The 13,256-nt window shown below is 46.6% G+C and overlaps 1 protein-coding gene across 2 annotated transcripts in view; it reads right to left on the bottom strand.

The window, feature by feature from the left end:
- The window catches only part of RMND5A (required for meiotic nuclear division 5 homolog A), a 64,118-nt gene extending 51,394 nt beyond the window's left edge, over positions 1-12,724 (bottom strand). The window contains exon 1 of one of the 2 annotated variants that reach the window (XM_055399295.2): positions 12,057-12,724. In XM_055399295.2, coding sequence (XP_055255270.1) covers positions 12,057-12,198 — 142 coding nt within the window. In that variant the 5' untranslated portion in view covers positions 12,199-12,724. The remainder of the gene's footprint in view (positions 1-12,056) is intronic. The other variant, XM_055399294.2, reaches the window with a different exon arrangement.
- Between the last annotated feature and the right edge of the window lie 532 nt (positions 12,725-13,256).

Genomic DNA, 13,256 nt, shown 5'->3' with positions numbered 1-13,256 from the left:
TTTCAGGACTTATGTCCATTCCGTTCCGTTCCGTTCCGTTCAGTCGCTCAGTCGTGTCTGACTCTATGCGACCTCGTGGACTGTGGCCTACCAGGCTTCTCCGTCCACGGGATTCTCCAGGCAAGAATACTGGAGTGCGTTACCGTTTCCTTCTCCAGGGATCGAACCCGGGTCTCCCGCATTGGAGGCAGACGCTTTAACCTCTGAGCCACCAGGGAAGCCCTTATGTCCATTAGTTACCCGGAAACAGTAAATTAGAAAAATATTTGCTTGCATAGCTTCTTGTACTTCTCTACCAGGGTTTCACACTACACTGTAAATATTTATTTGTCTATCACTCCCATGAAATTACTTGAAGGTAGAAAACATAAGTATTTAATTTCCCATATTTAGCATGGAAACCAGCACATATTAGGCATTCAATAACTATTTACTGAATGAATAGAAAAATAATAGATTGTGTACTACACCGTCTCAATTTCAAGGATAAGACTGATTCTAAAGAAGTCACTGACAATGTGTAAAATAGGCAGCTAACTGGAAGCTGCTGTATAACACAGGGAGCTCAGCCTGGTACTCTGGCTGTCATGATCTCGAGGAGTAGGATGGAGGGCAGGGTTGGAAGGTAGGTTGAAGAGGGATGGGATATATGTATACTTATGGCTGGTTCACCGTTGATGTATGGCAGAAACCAACACAACACTGTACAGCAATTATCCTCCAATTAAAAATTAAAAAAAAAAGTCACTGACAAGGTGAACATGGATATGCTTGCAAGATATTAAAACAGAAAAACTTGAAACTCTAAAAAGTAAGGTTGGTATTAAAAATAATAATAAAGGGGTATTTCATACTGTATATAGCAAACCATAGTGTCAGTCACTCAGTTGTGTATGACTCTTTGCAACCTCAAGGACTGTAGCCCAAAAGGCTTCTCTGTCCCTGGAATTCTCCAGGCAAGAATACTGGAGTAGGTAGCCATTCCCTTCTCCAGGGGATCTTCCCAACCCAGCGATCGAATCCGGGTTTCCTGCACTGCAGGCAGATTCTTTACTGTCTGAGCCACCAGGGAAGCCCGAGTAGCAAGCCAAACTGTGGCCCATTGAGGTTTTGGGCTTCTCATGTGCTACCGTGGCACTTAGGACACAGTAGCCACTCAACAGAGATATACTCAGAGGAAGCAGGAAAAGGCACAAATAGAAAACACTCTTTTTTTTTCCCTAGAGGCAGTACACCCTGAAAACAAAATAAACTTTTTGGTATATTCAGTTCAGTTCAGTTGCTCAGTCGTATCCAACTCTTTGTGACCCCATGAATCACAGCATGCCAGGCCTCCCTGTCCATCACCAACTCCCGGAGTTCACTCAAACTCATGTCCATCGAGTCGGTGATGCATATTAACAGCTGGCAAATGTACCTAGAAAAGGAGAGTAGAGCATTTGTTCGTCCACCCCAAAGGTAGATTCACAGATGGGTATTCGGATCCACTGCACCAAATAACAGCCGAGGGCAAACACAAGAGAAAACAAATCACCTCAGTTTATCTTTAAGAGCTAAATGATGTGGCGCAGACTAACAGTCCTTCTGGAGCAGAGAGCCAGACCAACGTGATGGGCACAGGAAGAAAAGGGAGCTCTACAATAGTCTGTGAGGCAAGAACTGGCCAGAGAAGAAGAGAAGGAAGATGTAGGAACAAGCTTTTAAATGTCTGCTAGATATTTTTAGGGGCTTCCCAGGTGGCTCACGGAGAAGGCAATGGCAAGCCACTCCAGTACTCTTGCTTGGAAAATCCCATGGATCAAAGAGCCTGGTGGGCTGCAGTCCATGGGGTCGCTAGGGGTCGGACATGACTGAGCGACTTCACTTTCACACATTGGAGAAGGAAATGGCAACCCACTCCAGTGTTCTTGCCTGGAGAATCCCAGGGACAGGGGAGCCTGGTGGACTTCCATCTATGGGGTCACACAGAGTTGGACACGACTGAAGTGACTTAGCAGCAGCAGCAGGTGGCTCAGTGGTAAAGAACTTCCCTGCCAATGCAGGCGACTCGGGTTCGATCCCTGGGTCGGGGAAATCCCCTAGAGGAGAAAATGGCAACCACTCCAGTATTCCTGCCTGGAGAATCCCATGGACAGAGGAGCCTGGCGGACTACAGTCCATGGGGTTGCAAAGAGTCAGACACAACTTAGTGACTAAACAACAAGATATTTTGAGAGAGCCTGTTCACTCCCTTCAAATTCGAAACGTAGAGAATTAATCGAGACATCTATTTATCTCTGAAATGAATGGGTGAACCAAATAGGGCTTCTTATAGCATTTGAACATGGGTTTCTTGTTTAAAAATCAAACTCAAATTTCTACCTTCCCCTCTCCTGAACTTCCCATTTCCCTCCTGGTTCTGTAATTGTCTGTCACTCATGCTCAGAACCCTAGATGAACCTTTGATTTTTCCAGCCCTTCTCTCCTGTTCTGCACCATGTCCCGAGTCTTCCCTCAGGAGACTCCACGCCTGCGTCTCTACATCTCTACCACGACCCCAGAATAGGCCCCTATTTCATCAGTCGCATGCTGACAAGGAACCTTAACTAGTCTTCTTGCCTCTAGTCAAACTCCACTCCCAACTCCAATCACCCAAAATGCTAACTGGCCTCAGATCATGTCCCTATCCTTCCCTGTTCACCGCCTCCAACCCAAGTCTCTCAGTATCTTCTCGTTTACCACCTTCCCTGACAGCCCTGACTCTACAAAACCTGAGTCCAATTTAATTTTCATTCTTCTATTTCCTGCCTCCCCACCCGGATCCTTCGCTGTTCCCAGGATGCCTCTTGTACCCTCCCTGCTCTGCATCTCTGTCCTGGCAGCCTCCTCCCCTAGCACCCCGTCCGATCTTCCCACTCGCTCACTCAGTCTCTGACACTGAAACTGCCCACGGGTTAGAAGAGCCTGTCCCCGTCTCAAATCCCACCCTGCTGTTGGTATCCTTCAATCAGCATTTACCGTACACACGTGGCCTTGCACTGTAAAAACATACTGGGCTCACCTCCCCAACTACTTGGAATGTGCTTGGAGCATGAGGATGACTGCTTGTCCTCTGTAACTCCCACAAGATTTAGCCCAGTTTCACATATAACTGGTGATTAGTAACTACTGACCAAGTGCTCTACAGTGCAAATGAAACAGCCCACCTCTAAGCAGTTCGTTCTAAGGGCTCCTTCTCTTCCTGTTTTTCTAAACTGATAGTGTTTACACCAACCAGAAGCACTATTATCTAATAATATTAAGTGTGCTGTGTGCTTAGTCACTCAGTCATGCCCAACTCTTTGCGACCCCAGGCTCCTGTCCATGGGGATTCTCCAGGCAAGGATACTGGAGTGGGTTGCCATACCCTCTCTTCCAGGGGATGTTCCCAACTCAGGGATCAAACCCAGGTCTCCTGCATTGTAGGCAGATTCTTTACTGTCTGAGCCACCAGGGAAGCCCTTTAGTATCAGGCTGTGTACTATTCCACGGCCATGGTTTTTCCCCTCTCAGTTGTAAAACTCTGTCCTCATTATCCAAATAAAGTTCCTTGAAGACTGTTGTGTAATACTTTTCGAATATTCCTAACAGTGTTAAGCAGACCACTGGACACAGTGGTAGTTAACATGCACCAGTAATAAAGAGATCTAAACCCAGTGCCTCAATTAAGACACTGCTTAAAGGTACAGACCTTAAAAATAATGAGTAAACCTTGTTTTACAGAGTTCAAAGCTAGTTCATACTATCTAATTTCCACAACCCATGACATAAGCTATCAGTCTACTGAGGAGGAAAGAGGTTAAGTGAGATTGTAGAAGCATTGAGGGCTTCCCAGGTGGTGCTGGTGGTAAAGAAGTCACTTGCCAACGCAGGACACAAGAGACGCGGGTTCCATCCCTGGGTTGGCAAGATCCCCGGAGGAAGAACAGGGGAGCCTGACAGGCTGCAGTTCATGGGGTGACAAAGAGCTGAACGCAACTGCGCAGAAATGCTCAAGGACAAAACTTTACGTTCTTCTCCACAAGCACAGACACATCTTGTCTCCTGAACTAGCCTCTACCTTCCTGACAGACTAAAGACATTCATACCATGCTTCTTTTTTAAAAAGTTTCTCTTTATCTCCTCCCAAACGTCTTCGCAGACCAATAATAAGATATTAAAATCTATATGGATTGCACAGATATAGCAAACTCATCAAAGAGAACATACTGTGCCCCAGGCCTCTTAGGTGGAGAAAGACTTGGCAAAAGAAAACATGGATTTCCCAGACAACGTTCCCAAAGAACCACTTTGAGCTCAGCCATACGATCACTAAACCAAAACAGAGTGGAAGCTTATTTCTAAAAGCCTCAAGTGCTGCCAGAGATTCTAGTCTCTTGTTCTCTGAGCCGTTAGACCAGCACGTAATCTAAGAAGGCCAGAAGAAATGCTCTGTTGAGAGTTATCACCTCCCCAGTATTCAACTTTGGGGAGTAACATGGAGTACTACAGGCCTCCAAGTACATAGCTTATGCCCAGGACTCCCCGGGTCTCCCTACAACTGCCTCTTGGGGTCATTTTCAAAGATTTTACAGATGAAGAAGCAGGGCCCCAAATAAAAACAAGTAAAGTTTCAATATCCCAAATGAACAGCAGTCTGCCTAAAACACCACTTTCACTATGCTAACTACTAAGTGACTACAACGTGAAAACAACAGAAATTTCTCTATTAACTCTAGTAAGATAGTATCACAGAAGTGCTGACAACTTTCCCCCTTACCGAGGTTATTATCCAGAATTAGAAACTACTCAGGAAATAAGATAACCTTAGGAAAATGATTTTATTATACCAAGCATTAAAGTAATTTCAAGTAAGTTCCCAAAGGTAACATGAATCAAGCTGTAGTCTCAGAGTCTATACGTGAAGTCATACCAGCAACTCAGGGCTTGAATTATCTAAACACTACAGTTAGAAGTCAAGGCGAAAGCTGAGAAGTAAAGATTGGGCTAATCAAGAAACCATCTCAAAGAATACTGTTATCGATGTAACTTGCAGCTGGCTCAACTACAATGGGCACCTATCACTTCTGTCTGGTGCAAGTCTTCCTTTCTAGAACTCTCTCCTTTATTTGAGCAACGGCGGGTCACATGGTCATGAATCATCTGACATTTGGGAAGCACAGCCCAAGGTGGCGAATGGACTCCACCCAGCGGCCCCTGTTACTGATCTGAACTAGGACAATAGAAATATTCCCCGGTAATTTTGTTGGAAATACAGAAAACAGGCATGTCCCTGTCTCTGGGATTACAAGTAGTACAAGAATGACATGAGTCCACGGGCCATCTTTGCTTCCATGTGGAAAAAGTTCTGCCGAGGATGAAGCCAACCATGGAGGAAAGCACAGGCGAGAGAGGAAGAGAACGAAACCAGTTCTCATGACACCCTCTGTGCCCCGGGAGCCGCTGGCCTAACCTCAGCCTTTTTAGATATGAGTCAACAAATTCCATTTTAATTAAAGCCATTCTGCCACCTGCAACCAAAAGGATCCTGAGTGATATAGCAGTCTGAATGAGTAAGGTGCCAAATGACAGAGTTACCTCCTAAATGAGCCTGGAAAGGAATGGCTGACAAAGTTAAATCTGCTTCTAAACCCAACTGGAAACACCAACACTAGCCTATTATTAAGATGATTCTCACCATCTATAAAACAGCCCAAGTAGATCGGTGACTGGTCTATTCTTTTGAGTTTTTGAACAACGGCTAATTCACACAAAATTTTTTGACCTACTTATCTTGCTACTTTCCAGATAAGATGCTAAATGGAGATACCAAGTTTTATTCAAAACTTGAACGGCGTTATTCTTTTAAGAGTGTCTTGTACTTAGCAAAAAGTTTAGTTAACAAATGGGGGACCAAGCTATGCGGCCTACTTAAAGTACACCAAAGAATAAGGATAACAAAGTAAGACAAACCACTAGTCCACCAAATCCTGATCTTGAACTAATTTTACAATTAGTTCAACACAGACACTCAACACTGGTAGATGCTGAAAAGCAGAGAATCTGCGTATATAAATAAACTTTTCAATAAATATATGTAATATATACAATTCAAATTCTAGAATGTAAAGTTAGTTATACCTAACATGTAACCCTGGACCTCTGGTTTTTTTGTCTACTGACCCAATACTATATCACAAAAATTAGCTTAAAAACGTGACCATCTAATTTGCTTTTTCTTTCATGTTTAACTGCTTACTTCTCATTTATCACTCTCAAATTAAAAGAACAAAAAAAGAAGCAATTCTGCAATTAGTAATTAAATTCTCTTCGATTCACCAAAGAGATAAAGGTAGAAGATCATACTCTAAATGTTAGACCACACAGAAACACACAGTTTTAGCTGATAATATATATTGATTGCATGCACAAATGAAACAATCTCTACCAACTTGCAAATTGTGATAATACTAAGCCTAAATCACAGTATGTAGAACTAAATGTCCAATGCCTTAGAGAAAAAATAAACAGTGATAAATTATCATTTCCCAGAAGCTTCTTAAAATTTTTTTTGGAAACAGCCAAATCTTTGGCTGCAAGATGGAAAACTAGGTGGTCCGAGAATAAGAATGACAGAGAGGGAGTTTTTTTTTTTTTTACTGGATATCCTTTTTATCATTTGAATTTATACCATTTAAATGTATTATCTACTCAAAAAAAATACAATTTTCAATTTAGAAAATTCCTTGACAATCACTTTCAGAAACCATATTCGAACTCCCTTTAATAACAGTCCCAAAATAACAACTTCATTAAATACTGTACATCTTTTACACTTATAAACATCGCAATTTTTTTCAAGTAGAAAGTTATGACCAACCTAGATAGCATATTAAAAAGCAGAGACATTACTTTGCCAACAAAGGTCCATCTAGTCAAGGCTATGGTTTTTCCCGTGGTCATGTATGGATGTGAGAGTTGAGGACTGTGAAGAAAGCTGATCGCCGAAGAATTGATGCTTTTGAACTGTGGTGTTGGAGAAGACTCTTGAGAGTCCCTTGGACTGCAAGGAGATCCAACCAGTCCATTCTAAAGGAGATCAACCCTGGGTGTTCATTGGAAGGACTGATGCTAAAGCTGAAACTGCAATACTTTGGTCACCTCATGCGACAAGTTGACTCACTGGAAAAGACTCTGATGCTGGGAAAGGTTGTGGGTGGGAGGAGAAGGGGACGACAGAGAATGAGATGGCTGGATGGCATCACCGACTCTGTGGACATGGGTTTGAGTGAACTCTGGGAGTTGGTGATGGACAGGGAGGTCTGGCGTGCTGTGGTTCATGGGGTCGCAGAGAGTCGGACACGACTGAGCGACTGAACTGAACTGAAATACATGTAATAAAACAGTTACCTAGTTGTTCCAGCCTAATTTTCTATCACCAAACATGAATTCAGAATATTAGCAATACATCGTTTATGGTTCTTTTGTGTTCTCCTTTCCACCACAGAAGTGCTAATGATTAACAAAATATAAATACATTTGCCCTCCCCCAAAAGTTAACAATAAATGCCCACAAGGCAAATCACCAGAATGTATCTAATACCACTTATCTGTTAGTCAAGGGCTGTCCAAAGTGTGGCTCCCCTACCAATGATGTGAATGGTGACTTTAGCTGTATGTGGAGTATTTTAACATATTTAATATAAGGTTGATTATACCCAACATGCCAAATCTATGACTTCACAATTATTGCCCAGAAGGAGGATAAATCTACTGAAGTGAAACTGTGACTCTACCTGAAAAATAAGAGTGTGCACGTGCGAGTGAAGTCTGAGAAGAACCAGGGCATCATCCAAATGAGATCAAGGGCAGAGTGAGAACAATCAGCCACAGCATCAGCTGCACTGAGTCTTACAGCAACGTCACGCTCACAGGGAAACTCACTGAGAGGAGGACACAACTAAACCACAGTGCTCTCCTCTTCCCTCAGAGTTAGGGAAATGCCATGGGGGGCAACTGAGAGCAGATGAGAGAGATCTTAGGGGAGATCCGGCAAGCCCCCTTTGGGCAGAGTTCACAGCACGATTTGGAACAAGGGTGGTGCGAGTGGACCACGGCTGTCAATGCGTTTCCTCTGATGGTTGATCAGTTTCCACCACAAGCCATCCTAACCATCCTCACGTGGGAGAGCTGTCTGCTCACAGCTTTAGAAAACGAGAAATTTAAACATAAGAAAATGTAATTCAACCTCAAAAACTGACCTGACCCCCTGGCCCTCACTAAAGAACACTACTGAATCAGGCAGTCACTCACCAACAGTGTGATGCAATGTTGGGGGATCTGCAGAGTCCCCAAGATTCTACTTTATTCATATCACATTCTTACAAGAATATCATCACAAATGAACCCAAAGAATGAGCTTATTATCAGTTCAGTTCAGTCGCTCAGTCGTGTCCGACTCTCCGTGACCCCATGAATCACAGCACGCCAGGCCTCCCTGTCCATCACCAACTCCCGGAGTTCACTCAAACTCATGTCCACAGAGTCAGTGATGCCATCCAGCCATCTCCTTCTCTGTTGTCCCCTTCTCCTCCCGCCCCCAACCTTTCCCAGAATCAGAGTCTTTTCCAGTGAGTCAACTTGTCACATGAGGTGGCCAAAGTATTGGAGTTTCAGCTTTAGCATCAGTCCTTCCAATGAACTGATCTTTAGAATGGACTGGTTGGATCTCCTTGCAGTCCAAGGGAGTCTCAAGAGTCTTCTCCAACACCACAGTTCAAAAGCATCAATTCTTCGGCGATCAGCTTTCTTCACAGTCCAACTCTCACATCCATACATGACCACGGGAAAAACCATAGCCTTGACTAGATTATAATAAGCCTAATTATAGAGGGTGCCAACTGGAGCCCCTCCATCAGGTCATGAGAAACCACCACATCACTTGCCCAGACAGGTATATTCAGAGCTTTGAAAACTTCCTTTAAACTTGAAAATGGAGTTCCAAAATCAGATATCAGTCCATATAGCTTTAAGAAGGGTATACTTAAGACTCAATGTAACACCCACATTGTCTGCAGAGAACTTTAGAAATCCTCTGCTTTGAAAAATACCATCTCCCAGACACCAAGGCATGATATCTCTTGTCTTCATACAATGGAACATCATAAGAAAGATTTTATTTTGAAAACTAAACCTAGCACTTGTGTGGTATTTATTTTTGTTTCATATTTTATTGCTGCCTTTAGTCTCTTAGGGGCTTTCTTGGTGGCTCAGACAGTAAAGAATCTGCCTGCAATGCGGGAGACCAGGGTTCGATCCCTGGGTCGAGAAGATCCCCTGCAGAAGGGCATGGCAATGCGCTCCAGTATTCTTGCCTGGAGAATTCCTTAGTCTTAATCCTATTCTTAAAGAATTAAAGAAAATCAAAGAGATTATCAATATAAAATTTCAATTTGTTAGATAAGAAGGTAAAAAATAGGAATGCCACAATTCACATCAGACTGTTTGAACAACACAGCAAACTCTGTGGCTAACACCCCTCTAACCATAAGTTCCTCGAAAAGTCCCAAGCAAAGAAGTCTAAATCACATTCCTGCTTCAGCAAGTTCTCCAAAGTATTTTATCCATCTGGGATGGGCCCCAAATCCCCTAAAACGAAGTTCAAATCACATTCGCCTTCAATTAATATGTTCTCTCTCTCTCTCTCATGGAAGAAAGGGATTTAATTGTTTCTATCTTCTCTCTCTCTTAAACTCTGCAAGCCCTTAATATTCAACCTGTCCCCTAAAAATGAAATCATTCCTTCCACCTCTCCAAGTCTACACCCTTCACCTACTTCACCTACCTTTTTCAGTCTTTGCACGTGAAGCTTGTCCAACCCCTGGGACCCTATGGACTGTAGCCCACCAAGTTCCTTGGATTCTCCAGTCAAGAATACTGGAGTGGGTTGCCATACCCTCCTCCAGGGGATGTTCCTGGCTCGGGGATCGAACTTGCGGCTCTTCTGTCTTCTGCACTGGCAGGCAGAAGCCACTAGCGCCACCTGGGAAGTCCCTTTTCAGTCTTCAACGATACAAAAAGACTACCTCTCCAGATGAGGGGCGGAGGGGGCACACCTTGAGCCCCCTTACTTAAGCAGCCCCTCTCACCTCAATCTGTATTATTTTTCTTAACTCCTAGTCATCTAGTTTAACAAGTCTATGAAACTGCTTGCAAAGAGGGTCACTGACTCCCAGTAGCCAAACACCAGCTGACCAACCTAAGCCTGTCCTTTCTGTTTCTGCTGGCACTTCCAGGACCTCCACTGTTCAAGGGGAGTTCAAGAATGTGGTTAGACCCCACTGTCTTTCCTCTGTGCAATGATCTCCTTCACTCTCCTTTGTAGAAGGACAGCAGGACACCATCTTAAACCTTATTTTGCTCCCAAATTCCATCTATGCATCTTCAGTCAACAGGAAACATGATGCCCTTGACTACCTTCATTGGTCCTTCAGTTTCTCACTTGTCCCAAACCAAGTTCACCAGAGCCTTCCCAGGAGTCCCATCCTAGCCCACATCTCCTTCCCCCTTGCAGGCAGCCGTCTAGGGCTGCTCATTTTTCCATATTCATATTTCAAGTCCTAACCCCACCATGGTCACTGGGTTTGCGTCCTTCCTGGAGTTCACAAGTGACTGCCGTGTCCAGGATGAGATGCTGTTATAAGACTCCCTCACCATGGATGGGGCTTCCCAGGTGGCTCAGTGATAAAGAATTCACCTGCCAGTGCAGGAGACGCAAGTTCGATCCCTGAGATGGAAAGATTCCCCAGAGGAGGAAATGGCAACCAACTCCATTACTCTTGCCCGGAAAATTCCACGGACAAAGGAGACTGGTGGGCTACAGTCCATGGAGGCGCAAAGTCAGATACTACTGAGCACGCACCCAGGCACCATGGATGAGCACTAACTCTCAACTGAAAGCAGTCTGGGAAAGGAAAGTGTACAGGAAGGAAGGAGAGGCAGACAGAAATTCAGCCAGCGCCACTGTCCTCAACCACACTTGCTCCAGGGTCCACATGTGACCCCAGCTACCAAACCTTCCTTATCAAAAATTCCTGTTCAATCTCTGAGTGGAGCAGGGCCCCCAAACTCAAAAATCCATTCCACAAAGTCCATTACTTCTTGCCCACAAAGAATCACTACTACAGATAACCTAAAGAATACCAGACTTTTCATGTTATTTAAAGAACCCAAACCCAAAGAATCCCACCCAGCTTCCACAAGTTAACTGCAACTAAGTATCTTCCCCCAGGGCCTAGGGCTATAATAATAGAGAAGAAACACCTTCCATTGAAAACCTGCTTTTTGAAAGGAAAACAAGTAAAAACTTGACCAGATAACTCATGTAACTAACAACTTGCTCCACAATATGTTTCTGGGGAGGTTGCCTCCCGTCTCATCGCAGAATGCAACTGGGCGAGCTTAACAGTTTGATTTAGCCAGTTTCTTAGGAATCACATCAGGGCCTCTGCGAAGTTGAAAGAAAGGTTTCTTCTACAGAGAGTCAAATTATGGAGTTGAAGCAGCGGCTGTTTTGTTAACCCACAGCTAAGAATAACATGCGAGTTTCTAATTTTAAAAAATGAAGAAAGACAAGGAAAGTCAGTCCGTGGCTAAATGTTTAGGGCGAGGAGGAGGGGTGGGGCTCTCTGCATTGACCCTCTCTTCGCCCGGATCCTCGGGCCCAAGGCAATTAACTAAGGGCGCCCACCACAGGAGGGAGGAGGCAGTTTGCAGGTGGGACGAGCCGGCCCCACGCCCGATTTTAACCCTGGATGGAACCCAAGGCTCCAGAATTGGTTTCCGGATGGTTCCCCACTCACTTTTAATTAACAACGAGGTCGGGGTAGGTTCGAGATAGATCGGGGGGAGAGGAAGAGGAAAAGTCACATGGGCCTGGGGATCTCGGCGCCCCGGGGAAGGCCGGGTCTGGCCGCCCGGAGGCACCCTCCTGGCCGCCTGGGCCCGAGGCGCTCGGGATGGGTGGGCCCGGTCCCGCGCGACCACCCGGGCCGCCTTACCGTGGCTCTGCAGGATCTCGTGCTTGAGGCCGCCCGTGTAGTCAATGAGCTCCTCCAGGCCGCGCTCGCACAGTTGCCCATAGCCCGAGAACTTGTGCAGCACCTTCTCCAGCTCGCGCTCCACCGTCACGCACTGATCCATCCCGGAGGCGGCGGTGGCGGTGTTCTGCTCCCCGGCTCCCGAGTGTCCGCAGCCGTTCGGCCCGGGCCCGGCCGAGGCCGCGTCCTGCTCCTCGTCCCCCAGGCGGGCGGCGCGAGAGGCCGAGGCGGCGGAGGCGCTAGCCCCGGCGCCAGGGGAGCCCCGCGAAGCCCGCGCCCGCCTGCCCCATGGCGCCCCGGCCCCGGCGCGGAGCCGCTGCTCTCGCTCGCTGGTCAGACCCGGCCCCGAGCCCCGGCTTCCCCGCTCGCCACGTTCGGCTGCCCGCCGCGGCGCCGCCGATTGTTTTTGTTTTCACGGGAACCGACCGATGACCTGGTTCTCCCGGGCGGCACCAAGCGCCGCCGACCCGAGGGGGGCAACCACCCCAGCTAGAGAAGGAGGCGGCGCGGGCCGTACCAAGCACACCGTCGAAGGGGGTCAGCCCGGCGAGCGCGGGCGGAGGAACACAGTCGCTCGCGCCGCCGCTCTAAAGGTGCGGGCCGTACCACGCGGGAGGCGTGCGAGGGAACGGGAGAGGGTGGAGCCAGCCCCCAATTGGTCCAAAGAGCTAAATTGGGAACTTTAGAGACAGCCCCAGAGCTCCGAGAGCGCTACAACTACGCGCTCCGTAAACAAGTGGGTGGAAACCGGCCCTAACGACTCCGCCCAGAAACGGGGAAAACGAACCAATGGGCGCCGGGAACACACAAGGAGCCAACGTCCTCCAATCCCGAGCCGAGGCGTAATCCTTCAGCCAATCCGGGACTAAGGGCCAAACCAATAGACTCGTTGTTGGAGGGGGTGACTTGGAGAGCATCCCGGGAAGTTAGGCGTTTTTGGGAGGCCATAAGGGAAAACAAGGCAGAAATAAAGAGGTCCATTTCCTGTAGGACTTCGCCCTAGCCTTGTATTATTTCATCTCCCCATCACTCAAGGGGGTACGGTCGTTCCGAAGTTTTGGGAGACGGATTCGCCGCCCCGGGGGGAGGGGGGAGGGGAATCCAGCTGGGCCTGACGGGGTGGGAGGTGCTACGGGCGAGGGTCTCTAACGAGAATGAAAG

Source organism: Moschus berezovskii, chromosome 11 (assembly GCF_049115385.1).
Source record: "Moschus berezovskii isolate FMDL1 chromosome 11, NW_MosBer_1.0, whole genome shotgun sequence".
Classification (NCBI taxonomy): Eukaryota; Metazoa; Chordata; class Mammalia; order Artiodactyla; family Moschidae; genus Moschus; species Moschus berezovskii.
Note: the sequence above shows the minus strand (reverse complement) of the source record. Positions and strands in the feature narration are given on the sequence as shown.